General features: G+C 27.3%; 1 protein-coding gene across 2 annotated transcripts; it reads right to left on the reverse strand.

Moving 5' to 3' along the window:
- Positions 1-395: 395 nt before the first annotated feature.
- Positions 396-25801, reverse strand: LOC119670533 (protein Tob1). Of its 2 annotated transcripts, none has more exons than XM_038080830.1 (5): positions 25785-25801; positions 2517-3040; positions 2271-2447; positions 1861-2207; positions 396-1468 (listed from the first exon to the last, which is right to left on the reverse strand). In XM_038080830.1, exons 2-5 carry the CDS (start codon positions 2667-2669, stop codon positions 652-654), a joined length of 1494 nt encoding a protein of 497 aa, XP_037936758.1. In that variant the 5' UTR covers positions 2670-3040; positions 25785-25801; the 3' UTR covers positions 396-651. The 2 variants fall into 2 exon arrangements, with proteins under 2 accessions (XP_037936758.1, XP_037936757.1); XM_038080829.1 differs by having other exon boundaries at positions 396-1471.

The raw sequence follows: 25801 nt of genomic DNA on the forward strand, positions 1-25801 counted from the left end.
AAAACTATAAGAAAAAACTATATGCACAAATTTAAAAATAATAAGCATATATAAAAAACATATACATATATTTATATATGTTAAAAAATATTTAACATTTTTATTTTAATTTAACTACGATGAAAGTTAAAATTTAAGTTTCATTTTTTTTTGTTTGCTTATAATCAATTATAGTTGTAAAAAATTGTATAAAAACTTTAACATAATTTATATAGTTTTTCATGTTGTAATATAATAAATATAATATAATATTTATATTTTAAGTTAACAATTTTATTTAAAAAAATTACAACTAGTTTAAAAAAATAATGATTTTGCTAAATTTTATAATAATAAATTTAAATAAGATACTTTTTCTTTTACATACACAACGAATATATTTAAATTTTTATATAAAATTTATTTATTCCGTTTATATTTAGTTTACAAATTGAGGGATTAAAGTTAGTTAGGCTAAGTATAAGTGTTTAAAAAAAATATAATCATTTTCTTGTGATTTCATTATGCAGTTAAAAAAATATTTTGTATTTTGTTCACATTTATAAAAAGTGTACTCGCCACTAATTTAATTATAAAATTAAATTAGTTATTCTTTTGAATTTTGAAAATGGTATAAAAATGTAAGCGATAAAAAGTTTAGCATTTTAAAATCTAGTTGGCAACTAAAAGTTGTTGATAGGAGCCACCAGTTGCATTGCTATAGAATGAGTTAAGCCCTTCCATCATTGACTTGGTATTGGCGTTAGCAGCTGCGGAGCTCGTGTCTTGATTGTTGGCAGCAGCAGTTATGGCTGCGGCAACGGCATTTGCTGATGCGTTGGAATTGTTAACGACTGATGTAGGAGTCGGAGCTGATGTTGGGACAGTTGCAGTGTTATTTTGCTGAGATGTGTCTGTACTGCCAGTTGTGACTGTCACCGTAATTGCAGTAGCATTGCTTTTCATTGGAGTGTTGCTTATTACTCCCTCTAGTTTGTTGATCATTTCGTTTGAGTTACTGCCATTGATGAGTACCTTGTTTTGGCCATTATGTTGATTGGTTATCACTTGTGATTGTTGGGTTACTTGTGATATATGTTGAGGTTGAATATGGTTACCACTTAAACCATTCAAACCGTAAAAGCCATGAGGATCCAGGTAAGTATTGAATTTACTTTGATTTGTTGCATTATACAAGTTATTTGCTTCGGGATGAAAGTGTGCCGCTTCAAAAATATTACGTGGAGCATTAAACTGTGGATACATACCAACCATGCTGGGGAAATAGAAAGGATTCTCATTCTGAGCCAGACCAAGTGACAGTGGATTCGGTGAAAGCGAGCGTGCCGGTGATACGTGGCCAATAGCGCCAAAGTGATTAGTAGGATGTGGTGGGGCTGTTGCTGGACCATGTCCGTGATGCAGCTGTTGTTGCATGGCACGTTGTTTGATATAATTGGAAAATTCAGTTGGTGACATACGATAAGAGCTACTGGAAAAAGATATAGTATTGTTAATAAATAATTAAAATAATTCTGTAGGTAATTACATTCTCTGTGTTTAAAGAAAACTATACAGGAAGGGCTATGTACTAATAAAGATTAAGTTTTCTACTAGATTGAGATTTTTACTATTAAATTATTTTTTGAAGAAAGCAATCAACACTACAATAAGTTCGGTGAATACCCCTTATAAAAAAAGTAATCACCTACTAATTTTATCTTATTAAACAATAAAATTTATGTTTATGGTAAATAGAAATATACATTTATAAGATTCAATAACTACACATAATTGCATTTATATTCTTGACATTACTATATTCTATATTTCATAAGTAAAGGTATATACTTCTTAATTATATAAAGAAATTTAACTAACCTGTTGGAACGTTTTGAGCTCGTCTTCAATTTGGTACTTCCAAACTTAGTTTGTGCAAATGTGGCCGTAGTAAAAGTCAACGGCGCTTGGCTACGTTGTATAAATGAACCATTGGAGGCTGCTAAGGGATTTGGGCTGCCCTTGTATGTTGGTGAAGTTGACGAAGCCGAGTGTGGTGAAGAGCCTGACTGTGGAGAAGTTTTAGGACTTAAGTTTAAGCTATTCAAACTAGTGTTAATAGCATCAATTGGCCGGAAACATTGTGCTTCCGGATTAAAGGTTTTATTAACTTCACGGTCGGCTGATGAGTTATCCTCGTGATTGTCGTTGTTTTCAGAAAATAGTATCTTAAAAATATTATAAATTATTTATTATTCATATAATTAATATATAAAGATAAAATGAAATACCTTCACAGCTCCTTTTTCGCCGATACGATAAGAAACCTCACCAGGATCAACCCAAACTGATAGTTCATTAGGAAGATTTTCAAGTATGTCTGTTATGGGTACACCACTTTCACGTGCAGCACGTTCTAAAACTGGATCAATTGGATCGCCTGTCTTAAGACAACGAAATGCAGAACCCTAAAACCAAAGATAAAAAAATAGTGATAAAATTTTATCAATTTCAGTTTACCATATATAAATAATTACCTTGTAAGGTTTTTCAGGATACCAGTGTCCCTGAAATTTGTCCTTCAAAGCCTTTTCTAGCTCTTCGCCAAAGATATTGACACGACGCCTTGGCAGTTTATTATATAAATACGAAATAACGAAGTTCAAAGCAACTTGGATTTCCATATGCATTTTGCCGTTTAAAAGATGCTCTATGAATTTGGTTACTTTTAGCAATCAATTAGGTTTTGATAGAGTTTATCGCGTTTAAAATGCTTTAAAAAATACAAGCTAGATTTTTTGAAGTATATTTTTTGTTTTGAAAAAATATTTGAAATGATATATGTTCGAATTTGATAAGTAAAATAAAAAGTGTTTGCCTCCTTAGATTCGTTTAAAGTTTTGAGATTTTTTTTATAAGCGTAGTATGTAGTGTAATTGTTGCTGTGGTGACTGACGATTCTCCAATTCAAGATTTGTTATTAAATTTTTGTTTCATTTTTGGCAACACAAATCCCTATCGTCTGATCGATGTTCAGAATTGTCTTTTTTATGCTGATTTCCTGTAATTAAAAGATAAGAATAAATATTGATTTTGATTACAAAAAAAAAGAATTTTTGCATATGTATAATATATACTATTAACAAATTAAGTATATCTCAAGTTGAGGCCAATAATAAACTACAGAAGTTTCCGTATGCGTTAGCGTGCATTACAGTAAACTTTTTGCTCTAAACTTACTCTAAGTGCAATAATAGGCTTCGATTGTACAACCGTATTTTTCCAATATCTTGAAATTTAACTTTGAAAATGTGAAAAGAAAAATATGATCTAACCAAATACATGTTAACTCATATGGTAAAGAAGATATAAAAACCAACATGTGGTATGTTGATGCGTCAAGTAATAATATTTTGATATGAGATTTAGTTAAAAGCTGGTTAAATCAACAAAATTTTTCTTCTGAGTGTACATAAGCTAAATATCACCAGCACTGTTGAATGCTGGAAATGTAACATAAGGGACTGTGTATTCAGAAAACCCAGAAGCATCTTTTCTGTTTCTCTGTTCCTGTCTGGATATCTCAAAATTAAGGTCTAAACTGTGTCTCTGAAGTTGAATAAACTATCTCTTAAAACTCGCTAAAGCACATAAATTTACTGAACTGCTTCTATGGTGTTGGAGTAAGTTATATTTCAAAATTCTCGTATAACACATAATGTGTACCAACATAAGCAGCCTTTATGGACTCTAAACTGGTATCGCTACGAACTTATCAATTATTTGCGTAGTCTCGATAAGCTAACACTACCTGAAGACTACCTGAATGGGTAGATAACGACAAAATATTCATTGGAACGTCTTTTAATGGACCCAAACCTAATGAAGCCCTTAGATTTAAGTATAGCGACAAACGGGGGAGTGACAAAATACTAAATTTTTATTTTATATTTCTTTTGTCGAATTAAAATAAACTCAACAGTAACAATATTTATATGCGTAAAATTGATCTAGAGCCATTTGCGGATATTGGAACATTTATATGCATTCAGCTGCGACATGCATTCAGTTAGTTTTAGCAAACGTAAATATAACACCGACATAAATATTCATCTCGATGAGATATTTTTTATTTGTGAGTGTTATTTATTTATTTAAAATTTTAGCTTATATATTTCAGAGTGTTAACTACATCACCATTAATTAATTATACAATGTACACTCGTATATGTTGTGTACATTCCTGATAAAATTTGGCTACTGATGTTTATTTAAAATGACTAAGCCATACTCGTATCTGTGTTAATTTTATACGAGACACATTTTTGGCACTAAACTTTAAAAAAATAAAAAACAAAAGAATTTTTTTAAAAAAAAAACAAGAATATCAGGAAATATGCAATTGCACTGCTCATGTAAAATAGAGCACTTAAACATGTGCCAATATTGGCGCGCGCTCTGCAAACAATGTCATAAATAATGAGCCACAATGGTAACAATCACATGGCGTTTACGTTGCGAATAGTCGACGTAGCTATCAAGTTCAGTGCCAGCGGATATGTTGGATCCCATAAAGCATACTTCACAAATAACAACCCATTGGTGGTATACCTAAAGTGGTAGTGCATTTTCTATCTTTACCCTTTCAATAACCTTGAGTAGTCGCGTGAGCCAATTAAAAAATACAACAAAAGGCACTTTTTTGCTTACCATGAATAAAATGCACAGATAAAATTAATAAGATTAAAAAATAAAAAAATTCAACATAAAAGTAAACGAAAAAACCATAAAAGTGACATTTTTTTAATGAATTTAATAAAGCCTTGTTTCTCTTCTTCTTAATTAATACTGCAATTTTTTCAGTGTAAACAGTTGAGGTGGAGAATGTGCAGCGGAAGGTTTCAATGTTAGTAAATTAAATTAAAAATTTTGTTGTAGTTGTTTTTTTTTTGTTTTAAAAATACACTGTAAAATTTTATCATTGAAAATGTTTATATGGAGGTTCGTTACAAAAACTTACTATATTAATTGTTGATGTACTTTACAGTTTACTTTACAGTAATGTAGATATAGTTTACTTTATTATTGGTAAATCGGGTGGAAGTACGCAATTTGTAATTTTTTCCATTATTCTATATGCTTACGCAACTTTCTTACATAGAAAGTTGTAAATATTTTACATAGATAACACTAACGAAAACAGTTTTCAAGTTGAAACAGATCCTTGAAAGGTATGAGCTCCTACAGTTACTTGTAGATCGGAATAAGGTAAGCCTTTACTGGGTTCTGGGTTACAGTGGAGTTTTGGGAAATGAACAAGCTGATGAGCAAGCCAGAACTGCATGCTTTCAAACGCCCTCAACCCTTTTGTGGATTAAACTGGGACAGTACAAAACAAATTACTAGGGAGAGGGAAAATCATATGCTGTTGGAGTATTGGAAAGACTTCCCAGGACTTAGACAAAGCAAAGTACTGATAAAATCATACTCCAACAAAAAAAATTCTTAAATTCTCAAAATGTGATTTAAGGTTGATAACGGGTTTCATTATAGATCATTATGGCTTGAAATATCACCTTCATAAACTACGTTTATCTGCTTATTCGAAATGCAGATTATGCCTCGAAGATGAGGAAACTACTATGCATATTCTTTGTGACTTTTCAGCTTTAATAACGCACAGATGAAAATTGTTTCATGTGGAATTTGTGTCACCAGAACAGATTAAGAGCTCTTCTTTAGATTTAGTTTTGGAGTTTGTTCACAAAGTTATTGCAAAAAATTCTAACTAATCTTCAATATTATTATTTTTATGTTTCAATGAAATACAATAAAATAAAAACAAATTTCTTAATATCAATTAATTGCAATAATATTGTATAATAAAATGACAGCAAAATTTTAATTTATTTAAGGGCTATAATCGAGTAAACTAAGGTTTAGATATCAATTTCGTGGTTATTGTTGTTATAATAATCACACGAATATTTACTTTGAGAAAGAAAAAATAAAAATCATTTTTCAATAATTCAGTTAAAATGGATTATTAGAAGAGACAATGATTATTAGATTATTCGCGTTAGTACATTGTTATTCGAATAATTGATTGTTAACATCTATTGTACTAAGTTTAATAATTGTCAGTTACTTTCCTATATATTACCAACCATTTAAATGAATTTTGAATATAGAAACTAATTCTTATGATACAGAAGACAACATTGTTGTTATTGCAATATTGTTTTTTTTTCGCACAGTTTTTGGATTTGCATTTCTGTACTTGTTTCTTGCGCTTTGTAACTCAATTGGTCTTCAACTCAATAAGCATGTTAACATAACGCATAGAAAAAAAATATAAAGAATGCATAATGATGAAGAAAAATGATAAAGGAGAATATAGAAATACAATATCATTAAACATTTCTATAGAAAACATGAAAATCTTTAAATTTCGTCAGTTTATTGATAGTATTTGTTATTTGTTAATTAGAAAATAGAATTTGTATTAAGGGACACAGATTACTATTGAGACAGAAGCACTGCAGTGTTGATAGATTTTTTAAATTGAGCACATTAAGTGGCTTTTAGCTTAATTTAGATTATTTATTTATATTGCATATATATTAGCTATTCTATATGAAAGGAAATACTAGATCTGAAATCGATAAACATCAAAGAAACTTTAGATAATAAAAATATATTGCATTACTCAAAGTTTTTAAGTAATTTCTTAAATTTAAATAATTCAATATATTAAAATATTTCATATTGTTATATATTTGTATTCAATTTCATTCTGAAGTAGCAGCTGTGAGTAATACTACTTCTAACAAGCATTTCAACAACACAAAATTGATAACTGTCAAAATTTATATCTCAATATATTGAAGTATAAATACCAAAATCAATCATAAATACGACTTAAGACATCTGCAAAATGTACTTGCAGAAATCGAAATTTTTTATTTAATAGTAATACATAACAAAGCTAAAGATAAGTATCATATATACATATTTATATATAAATACAGTAATGTATTAATATACTAGTAAATCATATGAAAAATATAAGAAATAATATAAAACTTTTCTTAATATTCGTCACTATTGACAACTATATTTGCTGTGTATTTCACATGAATAAAATTAATATCTATCTATTACAATATTTTTTAAAGTGTACAAATACTTCCACTTTTGTTAAGCCACTTAATTTTTCAATACATTTACTACTGTTTTATTTGAAAGAATTTAATCAAATCAACTTCTTTGGCGTACCCTTAAATTGCCGCTTCTATTTCCTATTTAGATTTTCATAGGCAGATAAAGTGTCATAAATTTTTGTGGTTATTGTTGTTGTTGGAAACAGTTACGAGTTTTTGTAACGCATCACCAGCCCAAGATACTTTGGGCTCTTGTATGCCTGACAACTGTCGAACTAATTCAATGGCATGGAAAACAGAATTACCTACATAATCTCGCACAATTGTTACTTTATAATGAGCGTGTTGGGGTTGTTATAGATTGCAAAGGAGAAAGTCTGGGGAATAATTTTAAAGATATCATGCACATAGTTTTTTTTTCATTAATAGTATTTATCAGCAGTTGGTGGTAAAGTAATATAAGACTGATATTATGATAAACTATAACAAAATAACAGATTTCTTAAAGAGCATATGCTATTTAAATATTTTCTAATAATAATAATTCAGATACTTAATATATCAAGTCTACTTATAAACAATGCTAATGCTTTATGCGTCCACTGATATGTCGCTTGAATCTATCCGTAATCATTATGGATATATTGGTTTTTTCGCTAATATAATTTTTTTGTACATAATTGTTTTTTTACAAAACTTCTTTAAAAACAAGACACTAGCCGTCAACTAGTATGACACTCTTCTTTGTATTGCAGTTCCCGAAGCACCACTGATTTCTCTATAATTTTTTTCCATCTTAAAGTATATTTTATATAGTATCAGTGGTTGGTTATTCTCATATCATCTGTGTACCATGTCCGTGGTTATCTTTATTTTTTAATTCTTTGAGGTTTGTCATAAAAATTTCCAAAAAAAACGGCAAATTTGATCTTAAGATTTCTACTTAGTGAATCAATCGATCAAAACGGAGAAAGGTTTTATCCAAACTTGAAATGAATTTAGTATTATTTTCAAACTCATTGGGATTAAATTATGTTGCTTTAATTTATGAGATAAGTTCATTTATTTACTGAAACAAGCGATGATTTTGGATGAGTTTTATTCTGATTTAAGTTTTATTAGCAAAGACATAGGGATATATATATTAAATTATGTTGCTTTAATTTGTGAGATAAGCTGATTTACTTAGTGAAACAAGCAATGAGTCTGGATATGTTTAACCCTGACTTCAAAAGAACTTGAATTTTATTATCATAATCATTGGGATTAAATTATATTGCTTTAATTCGTGCGATAAGCTAAAAATACTGGTTGGTCTTACTGACAGTATATGGTAGTTTCATTTTCAAAATTTCAGTTTTAAAACCAACTTGAGCTTATTAATCGCTCAATATTCTTTTTTCGATATTTATATTTGGGATATTCTCCAGTTTTTTTAGTTCATAAATTTTGATTGCGATAGGTTTTTTATCTAGCCAAACGTGGTTTTTCTATTTTGTTTAAAAATACTACACTTTTAACTATAGATATAGTATCTTAAAATGTAACTACATGAATGTAATGTGTTTTGATTTGGTCACATTGTCATCATATATATTAAGAACTGCAATTAAGTCAAAATTATGTATATTTATGAAATTTTAAAAATTGCAATTAACCCATTTGTTTACATTATTCAAAATAAAAAGCCATACATTAATGTCTCGAATAAAATTTTTTGTACATTTTCATTAATAAATTTAAAAGAAAATGCATTAAAAATTTGGCTTGTTTAAAATAATAATTTATATATCCTTTTATATGTATATATATACAAAATAAAAATATATATTAAAAAGATTTATGAATCAATAAAAAATAATGCATTCATTTTTTAATATCTGTAAATAAAGTTTGAATTTGCATACGAGCACACAAAATTAATTAAGAGATTTTAAGTACTCTGACATTGAATTTTTTTGTATAATTTGAGATACTTTTTTCATAGTTCGTTTTCTATAAGTACGTATCTATGAAAAATGAAAAAAATATTTTCTATTGTACTGGTCGTCTTATTATTGTTTCGCTCATGTAAGTACACAACGTGTGTTAATTAAATGAAAACTAAGCACGAGTGCTCGCTTTTACCAAGTGTCATTCGAATGTCAACAACAAAGGTGCGGAGGTAGAGGAGGAGAATGGGGACAATTTCAAAATATTCAAAAAGTAAGCCAAAAATAAAATAAACAAAAAGATTTCATAAGCTCTTCATATCAAACAGAACTTAGTTTAGTATCTGAAGCCAAGACCAATTGATTTTTTTCTTTTTCTTTCATATTTCTTTATTAAAATGTAATGCTATCTGAGTTTATTATGCTACTGAGTTTATTGAAAAAAAAAAAACATTTTTATGTATAAAATAATAAAAAAATTTTTTTTTTTATGTATAAACTAATAAAAAAATTTGTTTAGATTAGTATTTGGAGCCCTAATAAAAGCTTCATAAAAAATTTCATTAAGAAAATTGAACAAAATGTAAATAAAATAAATTAATAAGTGTCATATATGTAACATTTTGTAATAATATTTACAAATTCTTAACACCGAATATAGATCATGTTTATATCATCTTTTCAAGTTAACATGTTTTTATAAAAAAACTGAATGTTTGTATGGTTGTTCATTTTCATGTAGTTTTTCTTAAACAAACAACAAAATTCAAATATTTAACAGAATTGTTATGTACAATAATTAGAGTTATATTTCATTGACCATTTATATCATAAATATTCAAATAAGTACGATAAACCGAATAGATTTAGTGAAATCCTACAGTTTGTCAACATCCAATGCATTTACTGGCTTGTTCATGTCGTGAAGAAGAATAAAGATACTCCAGTGAAAAAAGTGTTCGAATCACTTCATGCGCCTTATCTTCTGTGAAGTGATCAAGTTAAGGGAACTCTAATGGTACTTGATATACGACACTGTAGAAGGTGTGCACGTAGCAGAGGCGCCTGGAGAAATATGTTGCGTCAAGCCGAAAATAGATAAGGGGTTGTTATGGGCATTTAAGTTAGAAAGTAAGTAGTGCTTTAATCATTAAACTTGATTATTAGAATATATCACGAACTTTTTGGGAATAAAGCTTGAGAAATTATACATTATATCAAAAAAGGTTGATTATATTCAATTGCTGCCATGTAAAATTATTAATCACACCTTATTTGCATGCAGAAATTTGATTTTCTATTTTAAAGAAAATTTTTCTTTTAATATTTAATCTTAATTATTAAAATATATAACTTTTTGTGAATAAAGCTAAAAAATTTCATAGATAGTAGATAATAGATAGTTTATTATAGACAATATTTTCTGAAATTGATTGAATACATTCCCTATTTGCTTTGTAAAGTGACCAATCAGATCTGATTTTATTTTTTTTTTTATTAAGAAATTCCATTGGTTAACTTGTCTTTCCCTTGTTTATATTATTATTTTAACAGATTTCCTTATTTAATGATTTAAGCTTTTGATATACGCGAATGTACTGGCGATTCACTGAGGGAATGGGCTTATAACCATTATGGTTGATATGGGCTCATGAGGGTGATGGGATATCAATCTATCAATTGGACGACTGAAAATGTTCACAAATGGAAACGATAGATGTCTACCTTTATGTAAAGAAAATAAATTTAAATATTTATTGTCTACAATAGACAATAAATTGATATCCTTTCCATCTATATAAAAAGTATTGACTTTTTGGCAATGCTAGAGCTAACTTTTTATTATTGATATTGTGTAAGTTCTATTTTTATTTGGGGTACTTGAAAATAAAAAAATCATTTACATAATATTTGTTTACTACAAGAGCAATTAAGTTTTTTTTTTAATTTTTAATATATTTTTCAATGAACTTTTTCCCATAAGAGATAATTAATTAGCATTTTGATCGTTCGCTTGAGTAATTCATTACATCAGCTTCAGTTATTCGGTCATTTAAGTGTTGTTATTGTTTTTCGTTTGTTTTTCATTTCAGATGAGCAGCACAACACGTACATTTTTTAATTCGATTGAATTTAGCCAAAATCAATTAAAATAATTATTTCTCAAACAAAATCGAAGCTAAAATGTACTAAATTTAAATACTATCTAATGTAATGTAAATAAAAAAAAATTTCTCTTAATATAAAAATCAAAACAATTTAATTTGCAAATTTACTGAAATATTTACTTGGCGGAGCAGCAGCTGCCAATGCGGACCCCCAAATGAAAACGAAAACTATATGAACGATTAATTGGTATGTGTGTGTATATGTGTGTATGCATATGCCTGTTTATAAATTTGTTGTTAGTTCTGTGTGTATGTGTGTGTGTGTGTTTGAGAATTGTGTGCCTTTGAAATGGTCAGAGAGCTTTGATCATTGTTGTGATATACGAGTATGGCTGCGCTGCATACGAGTATACAGACGATGCACATCACACAAGCCTACTTTGTCGGTAGGTTGATCAGACGTGCTGACAACATCCGTTCTGGGACAACTAAACTAACGTAATTACTGTAGCGCATTTAACTGCCACGATGTCTGGTATTACATAAAATTAGAAATGAAATTCATTAAAGATCGGAAGACGACGAGTTGCATTTACCGGTATGTGCAGTGCGGAATTTGGTGGGGGTGCTGTGTACGCTTAATGCGCGCCTAAATTAATTTAATGGTTGTGTTTATTGCCAGTAAATATAATTTTTCATTTATTATTAGTTTTACACACACAAACACACACAATATATATATTTTTCTATCTTTCTATTTTGTTTATTGTATGAACAATAAAATTATTTCTAATATAAATTGCGACCATTTTGGCATTTATTGTTTATTGTTATTTATTTATTTAATTTTTTTTTTCAGTTAGAAATGCCACCAATTTTGTTTACTGCACAGATTTATTATTTATTGTTCTCAGTAGAACGAACGAATTGTTCGCATGCGAGATTTTATGTATTTTTTTTCTTCATGTTGCAAGCAGCAAAAATGATTTGCTGCGTTGTGTAATTTTACTGTTATGTGGTTAAAAAACAAAAAACACAAAAAAAATATATTTGTTTAAACAAATTAAGTTGATAAATATTTACGTAATATAATGAAGTGTTTTCGTTTTGTATTGTAAAACTTTTGCATTAATTATAATTAATATCGTTAATGTGGGTTTATATAAAATATAAAAAAATTATAAATATATAAATAAAATATTATAAATTTAAACAAATATTTTTAAAATATATATAACTATTCTATAAAACATATATGTATACTTATTCTATGGCCCAACTAAGGCGTTACCTGGTCAGCACTACGATATCAGTGCTCACGGATCAATGTGTACTATGAAGACATAATATGAGACATATTACGGTTCTGCGGATGAGAAGGAAAATGTACTTTACCTCATGTATCAGTGACCATCTTTGGCTAAGCAAATATTTAAAATAAACATTGCCCCTTTTCTTACTGGGCTGACAGAGCTGTCAACCTGCAAAATTAGACACTTGGTCAAGTTTATAGACTTATTAGGCCGGTTCACTTTTACTTAAAAGGAGGAGTCAGGCCGACAATGCTCATTATTTCAGCTCAAGTGGGCGCAGCGCCATTCCAACCTAGTCTAACCTAATCGATCGGCAGGTTGAAGTGAAATAAGAACTATGTATATTCGAAAAACCTGTATTAATGCTTAAAAATTGTTATTATTGTGGGGTATAAACCCTGTCTCAGATATTCTATAGCGTTAACCACAGTTGTTTTAACTGTTTATTAGGTTTTAATGAACAATGTTTAAATAATATTCACATGAAGTCCATTTATAGGTACTTTGTGATCACATTACATTTTTAATAATAACTTAAAACCCTACATTTTAACAAATCAGTTTGCCAATCTATGTGTCATGATTATTTGACATTTTCATGGAGAAAACATAATTGCGTATACTTAATAGTCTATAATAAGCATTAATCATCTAAATCTTATTGTTTGAGAGCAGTTAAAGTGCCAAAAATAACATAACCTTATCTGTAGGTTATTTATATTTTTTTAACAGCATATGTGTAGATAACAGTATACATAAAGCATCTAAAACTTATTGTTTGAGCAGTTAAGGCGTCAAGAATAGGGCGACCTTATTTTTGAACTATTTTCATTGTTTGAATTTCACTACTGTATATAATGGAACAATAACTATATTTTTAGTTTTTATTTATGTCTTATGTAAAAAATCAAAAGTCATAAAAAAAGAATTTGTTTTAAAGTAATTTTCATCTTTACTATCCATAGAAAATTGCACAACTTAAGTAATGAATATAAAAAATTCTTTAAATGTATTAATAGTTCTGAAGAGATTTATTAATGATGTTGATGGTTATGTGACAAATATTATTATATATATGACAGAATTTAATTTATATATTTAAATTATATCTAACAACACTGATCTAAATTCAATCTCTTACTTGGTAAAGACAGAGGCAAACGAAAATAAAATACGTACAATAATTTGCATCTAAATTATAATTATAATTAGCCATTAAAAATATGTAAAAAAATTACAATGCGATTTTAATTTAATGTTGAAAACTACAATAATTAACATTATTTGAAAGGATAAATTTTAAAAATATACGGATTAGAGGAGTTAATATTTTAGATTTTTTAGGTATGGGGAGGCCTAAAATAGCTGACACTAGTGAAAATATTTACGAGCAATAATTAGGTAGTTAGCAATTTTCTTTTCTTTAGGGTTTAAGTGGAGGATATTGTTTCAAAAGATTTTGACATAAGATTTGTGCTAATAACCACTCTATTTAGAAAACACTGATGGGAACACAGATCGAGGAAATCGCTTATTGTAAAAAAATTTGGCTTAGAAAAATGTTCACTATATTTGGTCGGTTTTAGCACGTAATGAGGTGAGGTGTTGGTTCTGAACACCTTAATTTGAGGAATGAAGATGACTTTATGGAAAACATCAAGATTTTTCAGCAAGCTGAATAGTGCAACTCACCAAACTGAAATTCAATTAAGAAGTTTTACAAATTCATGAGCTTATCTGTTGACCTCCAATTAGGTAAAGAGGTTGAGATCCTTTACAAAATGATGACACTAATAAACGATAAATAGTAAATAGGGAAATCGGCAAACTAGTTAGACGTCTGCGAGGGGATAAGAATATGAGAGCTGAAATTCATATGCTCTTCATAATTATAAAACAAAACATTTAATCAAAAATGACTTTTTTCTTAAAGAAATTAACATAAATTTAATGTCAGTATTTTTAAGTAAAATATATAAAAGAAATATTTGTAATTTACTTCATTTAGTTAAAAATACAAATGTGGCAAAAATTGTTTAAAACACAAGCTATAAGCAAAAGTAAATATTTTTATATTTTCTTTCATTAAAGAAAATCATTGGGCTGGTTAATTGTTTTGGCAGTGTCTTGCTAAAAGTCAAGGTAAACGTTTCGACAAATAAGATACATAAAATTTGGAAAATGCAAATGAATCATCAAAAAATTTTGTAACAAATATAAACATTTCAAAAATATATATATGTATATAAAAAAATTTTTCTTGTATATTTTTGACTTTTAAAATTATTGATGTGCGTTGCACTCAAAACAAAGATTGAGGACAAAATATCTTTCATCTATGTCAATTTGTTAAATAAATTTAAAAATATGTTGTAAAAACTGTCATATATTAAAGAAGAAGACTTCAGACACTTTTCATTTTAAAAATATGAAACATTTTATTAATATCTTTATATAAAAAAATAAACCGATTTTAACTAAATCAGAGCAAAAATAATGACTAATTTTGTTTTAAGACATTTTATGCCATTTTATATTTTATATTTAAAATTTGCTTAATAAAGTTTAGGTCTCTTATATTTATATTTATTATTATCATTATTATTATTATTTTGTTGATATATAAATGCCAGGGTTAAAAGCAGTGGCAGTGGCACATGTGCCACCAAAATTCTACAAACACGAACAAAGGTGTTTGTCCTCATTATTTTAAGATCATTTCATTTTATTTTGCAGTCATAAAATTTTACATTAATAAATAAAATATCTACAACACAAAAAAAAAAGTTAAAAATAATAATAATAATGGCAAGATAAATAAATTTAAATCATAAGACGATAATTTGTGTTAATATTTACATAAATAATGGCGCAAATTTAGTGCAAATTGCAATTAAATTTTGTGCTCTGGCGAATAGATAGATCGAACTGAGTAGATATCGATAATATTCAAAAAAAATTTATCTCAAAAATTAATGGAAGCATTTCAATGAAATTTAGCTTGAAAAAATGTTATTATTAGTATTGCTATATTAAAAAGTAAATTATATACATTCATTGTATATTGTATATATAACAAATTTGTCATTCGCAAATTTTTATGAAATGAAGCGAGCAATGATTTTGGCTGGGAAGTCAATGGCATCGCGTCTGCAATTTATTGTCGCCGTATAGATTTATTTGAAACTTGTTTAGGAGGCATTTCGTTTGCGAATTCAAGAGATGTTTATAATTTATTTTAATATAAGATATAAATTATTTTTGATTAAAGAAGAATCACCGTGTAGTAAAACACTTACAACTTTGTGATATCAAGAAATTAAAATTTCACAGAAATTTATTTATGAGCCGGTTTATTAATTATTTGAGACAAATGTGTTAAATACAATATTATGCAAAGTGTCTGTCTGCGTTGCTTTCATTTTAAAATTAATTAAAGCCAAATTAATTAATAATATAAAATATTTAATAAATAAAAATAATTACTAAGAATGATTTTTGCAACAAAAAAAAAAAATGAATATACCAACAAGATTACGTTTAAATTTTAAGTAAATATTTTAGAAATACAAAAAAAAATACGTATAAGTCAACGCCATATAAACCTTTTAAAGGTCGCAGCTGTTAATTTTTCTCGACAGGTTGAACGGAGCACACTTTTGGGGGTCTTTGATTTCAGGTTTTTTTTCAAGAAAATTTACTTGCTACCATTAAGTTAAATGAAATTGTTACATTTGGCAGTTTTTTACGTGGTTTGAGGTCATAATTTTTCTCTAATTACCGATACACGTGCCGCACTTAACATTTTTACACAAGTAAATTTTTTATAACTATTTAAAATTTGTTACAATTACGAAACAGAGTAACTAAAGTAATAAATTATATATTCAAATTGAAACATGTGTATATATTTCAGTTACATACACTATATTTAGTTCAGTATTAGCAATATTGAGAACAAATAAACTTGAAAATTTTAAGTGACAGCCTTACGTTAGTATCTTTTTGTACTCTTATATCATAGTTATTTTAGAAGCTATTAGTACGTAACTTACCAAAACTAAATTTTTTGTTTTGAGCTTTTATATAAGCTTATTGTTAGTAAAAACGAAGAATACTTCTATAGTGTTAAGTATAAATAATGTGCATAATAATGATTTTTACAAAACGATCTTATGTTACTATCTTTTTCTATTCTTACGCCACAGTTATCTAAGAGTCCATTAGTACGTAACTAACCAAAACTTTATTTTTTGTTCAAAGTTTATATGCATACAAAATAGTTTAGTGAAAAGAAAACAAATATATTCCTTAGTTTTAAGTGTAAATAATGTGCATAGTAATGATATTGAAAAAACGACATCTTATTTTATAACAGTAAGTATTGTATAAAGCTTCTATGTAGAAATACAAAATGTTAATAAGTCACAAATTAAAAATTTTATTTTCTTTTAAACAAAGAATATAATGTATTATATTTCATACAGTACACATATCGATATTTTTGTAATTGTAGAGGAGAAGGGACGGTTAACATATTGAAAGTGATAAAAATTCGCAGCCTTTAGGAAATGCTTAGTGGAGCAAGATAAGAACTAAAATTAGATATAACTTAATTAGAAATTTCTAACTTTATAATTACGAAGAACTTAAAGTCAGAACAAATGTTAAGCAACTTAGTAACATAGAAATCTTAACCAAACAAAAAAAAAAAGTGCGCTTAGTCCTTGTTATTGACTATTGAGTCTGGTACGTGGACCCGTCCCTCCTGGAATCATGTATGATTAGTAGGTGTTATAAGATTCAATATTTAAAAGTAATACAATTTAAAGTAATTGAGGATTCCAAGATGGATGTTTTTTTTGTTAGAAGATACAAATATATTTTTTTAGTTTTTGTATTTTTGGAAAAAGCAGAAACAGTATGTATTGTGCTTCTAAGTAAGTATATTTAAAATAATATATAAACACATAATACAATATATTGTGATAAGATACACAAAATGCATAAGGACATATATACATATACTACATTCATACTAAGTTTAAAATAAGGCATTTTAAATTGAGTATCATTTATAGCCTATTTTTTATTTAACCTAATTATGGGGAAAATTTAAAGATACCATTTTTTATAAGAAAGATTGTATTTTTATTGTAATATTTACATGTAAAAAGTATCTCACCCTCATTTCTAAAAATACGATAATGAGAACTTTAGCTTTCATTGTCAGCGTATAAAAAGAGAACCCAAAATCACTGACCTATTTTTGCGAACCATTCTGTCAGAATCCCCAAACCCATATAAAAAAATATACCAGAAGTTACGTGCATTATAAGAAAAGCAACCATTAAAATGATTATTATTGAGCTAATGCTAATATCGCGTTATGCCAGTGTAAAACTGACGACAATTCCCCTGTGTATATTAACACAAACTACATACAACAATTCCCGTATAAGATGTCAGCTGTTTTCATATAAATGAACAGCTATAGCTAATACACAGCAGCAGCAGCAGTAGCAGCAGCAACAACAACAACAATAATAATTGTGCTGGAATACACACTGTGTGTAAATTAAACAAAAAAAAATCAGCAAAATGGCAGCAGCGCTGCTTACGGGATGAAAACAAATATTCAAAATTCAATCAACATAATAGTTGTTATCAACATCATCATCTGTGTGTGTGTGTGTGTGTGTGTGTATATTATTGTGTTATGAATGTACGTAAATGCAATGCAAAGTAAAAAAAAAAAAATTTAACATACAAAATCAAAATTAGGTTACAATATAACTCGTAAAGAGAGACAGAGAGTAAATAAAGGACATACATTTAAAAGGTGAGAGCGCAACACATCAGTTGTGAAGCAGTCCCACAATAAGTGGGCAAATGCATTTACACATATTTTTTACAATGAAGCATGAAATAAATTCCTTTACATCATACTTGTTTGCTGGTTGTGGGTCAGTGTGTTAGTGGAACTGCGTGCGTTCAGCGTGGCGTATGCGCAATGCTTGTGCTTTATTAAGTTTTTTTCTTTTTATTAACAATTTTCATTGTTTGCATGTATTAGTGTGAACAAGCATATAATTTTTTCACTTTCTAACTTACATGAGCGCAAATATAATGTCAATTGAGATATTATATTGAGAGCATTTCAATGCTCTCTTTTACAACATACTCTCTATTTTAATATAATATTTTTTTTTCGTTGTTGTTGGTAATAAGGAGAGTAGTAATTTTTGTTTACGTTTATTTCAGTTATCCTTTTTAAATTTTATGCTTCGTTGTTGTTATATTTTGTTGCGTGCTCGTGTATAAATGTAAAAGCAGTTGCCCCAGATTTTATTGATTTTCCCAATAGAAACAGAAACATAAGTTACGAGTTCTGCGTTACTTTGTTGGTTGGCAAATGAGAGAGAAAGTTTCTGTTGTAAGTGTAAATACAGATGTTTTTTGTTGTTGCCGTAGCTGTGGCTGTGGCTGCTGTTCGGATTGTTATTATGGTAGCTGTTTTTGTTGGTGTTGTTGTCGTAATTGCATTTTTAGCATATAATCATATACATGTTCTATTAACAGTTCGTCCTTTCGTAATAATTTCAAGAATAAAATTTTATTTCAAAAATTAAATTAACTTCGTTTTGCATCGTCTTCACATCAATTTGGTTTCAGGTGTTGTTATAATATTTATTTTTATTACTTAATCCAGCACACATCTTTGGTCTACGCTTGTGTTGTCAATGTTGTTCATTGACGTAAGATTACCCCTGCATTTTTATATTTCAATCCGTTGATATCTTTATACTTATATACATATTGACTTGTATATCTCATAATATTCTGCGAGCGTGCAGTAATACCTTTTATGCATTCTATCATTCTATTTCTGTAAAAATGTGTATGTATATACTATGTGTGCAGGTGCCATAATGCTTTTGGCCATAATTATTATTATTTTTATCATTCATGTTGTATTCTGCTGATATGTCTTTGTACAAGTATATCAGTTACTTTTTTGTTTTTTTGATAATTTTCAGTTTTTATCTTTTTCAAGTTATAAAAATATAAATTGGTATGAAATGAATTATTTTCACGTGAATATATATTTTTAGCTTAATTTCATGTTCATTTCTATTTGTTGCTATTGTTGTACACACTTCCTGTCAGCGTTACGTATGCTTGCGAGTGAGTGCGTGTGTGTGTGTGTAGCGGTGTTTCGCCTGCTATTGAAGGTTATTTATACGTGAAAAATGAGGATACAACATTTTGATAAATTAGTGCATTAAGTAAAAGAAAGTAAAATATAAAACAAAAATTAAAAAAAAAACAGTTTTCGCTAAATTGATTGTTTTTCAGTAAGTTAACGTCGTACTATCATTGTTGATGTGTTCGAAGTTTTTGTCATTGAGGAAATTAAACACGCTTAAGAATTTCAAAATTCCTTTCTTCTCAGAATATTTGCAGTAAAGTTTTAAGTTTCAATTTCTTCATGTTTTTGAAACGAATTTATAACTTTTGAACTTTTCCCTTACAAAGATATGAAAATAATGTGTAAATGAAACTTGTACAGTACGCAACCTAACCATTTTTGACCTTGTGAAGTTCATTTGAACTTAGCGATGGCACATAATCTGCTTATGAACGTCATTATATTTTAAATTATAATTGATTAAATTTGTTTAAAAATTATCTAAATATTTATATGTAAGTTTAGCCATTAAAATTTTAGTTTGTTTAATAATTACTTATATATAAATATATAATTTAATCACTAAATTTATTTTTAGTAAAAAAAAAAAGTAATTAAAAATATCAACATTATTTACTAACGTAATTAAGCCATAGATTGAAAATAACAAGAGTCGACCGATTAAAAAAATTATTAAAAGTAATTTAGACAGAGGTTAAAATCTTACTTAACAGGGCGCTGGACCATAGGACGGCATGGAACTAGACTTGGTCTAACCTGTGGTTTCTCCTGCAATGCGTATCTACTAGCTCTCAAAGAAAGGACACCAGAACGCTTGTTGTGTCTATGTGCAGATTTGGCCAGAACAAAGCTTAAGTTTTTGGGGGCCCCCTTCTTCAACACACTCGGCGATATCTCTAGGTATCTCTAGATTCTTGTCTTTATAAATGCTTATAGTTAGTTCTAGGTTGACCTTCTTTAGTTTCTTTAGCTTCTTTAGTTAATTGATGTGGACTCGTTCCTCCCTCGACCACAACTAACTAATTTAGACACAAAAAAATATATATTTTAGAGGTTGCAGTACTCTAAACTATTATTAACAAATCCCCAACATCTTTTAGTAAAATAAATAAAACTGACAATGGAAATGCTTTTAAAATAAAGCGAAATATTCGAAATCTTTAATTTATTTTTTTCAATTTTTTTTAAGTTTTATTTTATTTTATTTCTGTTTATTAACTTTATTAATACTTAAAATTAAAATTAAAACGTACTTTAGGGAATAAAGTACTGTGCTGTACAATAGCTTAGGTTTGGTTAGGTTGAAGTGGCAGCCTTGTGCACCAAAGCACAGTTGAGTATAAATAATGTCCTATTGTGATACAACAAAGGATATACTGTTTTACATTAAATGTAAAACTCCCAAAATGTAATGTGCGCCCCTTTTTAAAGTCACAACTCTTCCATTTTAGTGAAAGTAAATCAATCTGACAAGTCTATAAACTTGGATAAGTTCATAATTTTTTAAGATGATAACTCTATCGGTAAGAAAAGAGGCAGGACCCAAAATATTTTAAATCATCTCCTAGCGAATGATGGACACTGATACATAAGGTGGAGTACAATATTCACAGAGCTACAACCACGACAAAAGTTATTATAGAGGAGGCCCAGTCTAATAACATGTTTTCCTAGTACGTAGTGATCAGTCAGTACCGATAGCGTAGTGCTGAGCAGATTTTGGTTCAGTAGAAGCAGATGACTGCTACGTTTCTTGTACAGTTTTGATATTATAGTGGAAGAATGCGATTTTATTTTAATATATGAGTAGCAAGAATATCGCATACCATTTAAAATAAACTAGAATACAATAAGTATATTTTCTAATATTTTCTAATATCTGTAGATATGTAGATATCTGAAAGACGTTCACGATTTCAGTTTATCCTTAAAATAAATTCATTGATTAATTCAAAGGAATAATTCACAAGCATTGTATTTAAAAATCTATAAAGGAAATTTCTAAACAAATGGAAGATATTAAATATGTGTTCTACTATATTTTTCTGATAATTTATTCTCTGCCTCTTGTACAGTCTATATTTTGTATACTGGTTTTATTTTTTAATTTCAATTTTTTTATTTATTCATAACTTCTTTTATGAAAATGGGTCACTATGATCGTGAACGTATTTTAGGTCAAATATTTTCACACATTCTTTGTCATTACTAGTCTGAATTTAATCTCAAGTCTTTTATTTAATAAAATTTTTTTGGATATACTATCAACTATTAATTATAAAAACCAGTTAAAATTTGAATTTAGTTTAAAATTAAGTTGAGTTATAATTACGATGCTAATATTCTCCTGTAATACAATTATTTGGTATAACCTTTAACTTTTAGTAACTAATTTTATGCCAACATAATGTATAAGTACCAACCATACTAATATTATTATATTAAAATATTTTTGAAATCATAAATATAATTAAATAGTTAGTAACAACAAGCACGTAAACTTAAACATCTTTATTAATTAATTATATATAATTTAAATTAAGTGGAGGAAGTTTTTATGAGATAGTCTCTAAAATAACCGGAAGGTTTAATGTATTAAAATACTATTAACATATGTTATTGGATATATTTATAATGTAATTGATATAAAAATAATTTATGTTGCATGTTTTGTTGTATAATTATTACAACTTAAATATTAATTCTGATGTTATAAAAGTAAAATTAATATTATAAATCATTTTTAATCACTTTCGATTATAAAATTTTGTTATTTTTTGTATAAATGGAGATTATCAGTATTTATTGTAGTTCATATAATAGGGCAATAGATAATTAAAAATTTGTATTTCTGAATGTAATAAATTACAAAATACAAAAAAAAAAATTTAGGAAAAGATATGGGGTCTACTGACACATAAAAAATATTTGTAAATCACAGAGATTAAAATATAATATGTTATTTGTTTATATTTATAATTTTTACAGTTTTTAGTAAATTGGACGGAAAAATAAATATAAAAATAAATTTATAAAAATGAAATTCAGCAAAAAATTTTAATTTATATATATAATGATCTAATAGCCCATAACCAATAGAGAAATAAATTTTTTACTGAAATTAATTAATTTTCATTATTATATTTAAATAAAATTTTTACTTTTTTTTTAACTATTTTAAAATATTTAATATTTCATAATATAGATTTTATTGGTTTTGAATTTTATTGAAGCAGTGAAAAAAGTTGAAAAATTGTTTTGTAGATATTTTCAATTTTGTTTAAAATTCCGATATGGTACTCATTAGCGCGAACTATAACTCTGAGTAGGTAGACCAACAAATCGCACCTTGTACGAAAATCAAATATTGAAATATTTACCCATTTATGAAAGAGGACTTCTTTAGCACATTAACACTTTGATAGTTTTTATAATTGACCTGTGGGGTTCAATCGGGTGATAAAACCTATGAATTATTAAAATGAGTGTAGAACATTGTTGTCTTTTTCGGAATTTGCTTGACTATTTGTTTAATGGTTGTTTTGTCACTTTTGTTATGAATTCCTATGGTTCGACACACAACAGACATATTGAGGTGTTAGAAGTATCTATCTTTAACCATTTAAGCTATACTTAAATGTGGAAACGCCAAATATGTAACAGAACACTATCAGTTTTAATAAAATGTGCTATAGTTCACATGTTTGATTGGAAAAATTTAAACCTAGAAGGAGTATACTAATAAGTATGAATTCTATCATGGATAAAATTTTTTCTAAAAGCTAAACGGGCCTATAAATAATAAGACCAATAACCAATAGATGATATATGGACGTAGTTTTGGGTTTAGTAAGATAGCTACAACAATGTGAAGCTAGTTATAGTTAAATTGGGTCACCGTCTAATACGTCATTCAGTTCCAAAATAAATAGTATAGAATATTGTACTCTTAGGATGGAATTATTAGATTTCTGATTTATTATTTATATTTAAACAAAATATAATTTTTAAAAATAACTTAACAAGTTGTGTATTGTTTGAACAATGGATCAATTAGCCCTTTTCAAAAATGAGAAGAATAAGTTGAAAGTATAAATATTATATGTAGAAATATGCATTACTTTTAAAAAAATTTTTTTATTATGAAAGTAAATCTTTTTAAAATCACATTTTAATAAAACTTATAGTTGATTATTAGACAACTTCTATAATGTTATGTAAGTAAGCCATTTTTTATTTTTGTCTAAATTTATTCTTTATATTTATTTATTAATTTCTTTAATTGGTCTAAAAAAAATATTTGATTAAAATAAATTCAGATCACTAAATTGATTAGTTACTTTAGAAATTCTGAAGTCAACATTTTTAATTTATTTTATAAGAATATCAATAGAAAATTTTAAAAATGATTTATTAATATATTTGTTTAATAAATTATTAGCATTTAATAAATGAATGCATATAAATTATTTTTTATAAATAATTTTTAATAGTTTTGTATTTTCCCTAAAATTAATTAAATTTTTAATTTCCCCACAATTAATTTAATTAGGGTTAGGGTTAAGCTCATTCACTAAACTTTAACAGTTTATAGTAAACTATTAAATAACTAATATTTATTAAGAAATAATATGCACGATAATATCTTAAATAAGTGGGAAGTAGCTTGTCTACATCTTTAGTATCTTTCTATTAACTAATTAACTAGATTAAATAAACAGGATAAATAAATAAAATGAGAACATTAATTACTTAAAAAATAATTATTGTTTAAAAAAGTAATTTAATGTTGAAGAAATAGATAAAGTTCAAATAATGAATCTTAGCTTAAATGCAATCACTGAAAAAATTGGTTTGATATTTATTTATTGATTTGAATTGGAAATAAGATTATTGTTGAAGTTAATTCTAGAAATACACCATAAAAATATAAATATATTTACGAAGCGTTAAAAAATTTTAATTAAATTTCTGTACGACATGCTGAAGGTGTTAATTAATTTTTAAATGTTTTTAATAGGAAACATTGACAAAAAATAAATATCTCATCAACTTCGTATATATTTTTCTTGAAAATCTAGTAATACTAAAATAAATTTTCAAGTAAATTGAAACATTATTTCTGACATTTATTTTTACTTAAATAAACATAATGACATTGAAAACCTTATTCCGTATAATTGCATAATTCGAAACTGCCATGCCAGCGTTTTTTTTGTTCTTGTGTTTTTAAGTGAAAAATTTGTTTATTTAAAAAAAAAGAAATAAACGATACCACAATTAAAAATATTCATACAATATTAATATATTTTACTCAAAAATTTTTTTTTTATTTCACTACACTTGCCTTAGTTTTTCACGTAAACAACAAAGGAAATCAATTCACAAATTCATTTTTTAAGGCTATTTTAAAAACAACTATTAAACTTTAAAATGGCCGCTTTAACGTTTCCTTCCTTTATGTTAGTAGCGCAAGAGGCGAAATCAATGAAAAATACAATAGAATAACAAAAAACACAAAACAGCTGACTGAATTGACGACGGAACGACTAAGTCAGCTATAAAAAAAACACTAAAATTATTTTATAAATATTTTTTCGATTTTGGTAGAACCGCAAATAGCGCAAACACGTAATGACAACCGCACTTTAGGCCAAACGCAAAGCAACTGCCTCAGCCAAGTGAACTACTACCAAAATGATAAAAAATCAAATCAAATATAAAGCACAGAAAAAAAAAACAACAACAGAACACGAAATACGAAACGAGATGGCAATTCGTTCGGTTTTTTTGTTTATTTTGTTTTATGCTTTTTTTTTGGTTTTTTTAAATACTTTTTTTTCGTTTTTGGCTTAAATAAGAAAAGGTGCACTTGTTAGTGTCAAATATGTCGTAAAAATAAGACCAAAGGTACAACAAACAAAAAATGAGCAGAAATACGTCAAAAATGTACAGACACACAAAACTTTACTCAATACGATACTGTTGCTGTTGTTGTTGTTGTTATCATGGGCTTTATATGACGTTATCAACAAAACGAGCAATATTCATCAATTGCGTACGGTCAGCTTGCTTACCATTTATTGCAGATTTT

This window comes from Teleopsis dalmanni, chromosome 1, assembly GCF_002237135.1.
Source record: "Teleopsis dalmanni isolate 2A chromosome 1, ASM223713v2, whole genome shotgun sequence".
NCBI lineage: Eukaryota > Metazoa > Arthropoda > Insecta > Diptera > Diopsidae > Teleopsis > Teleopsis dalmanni.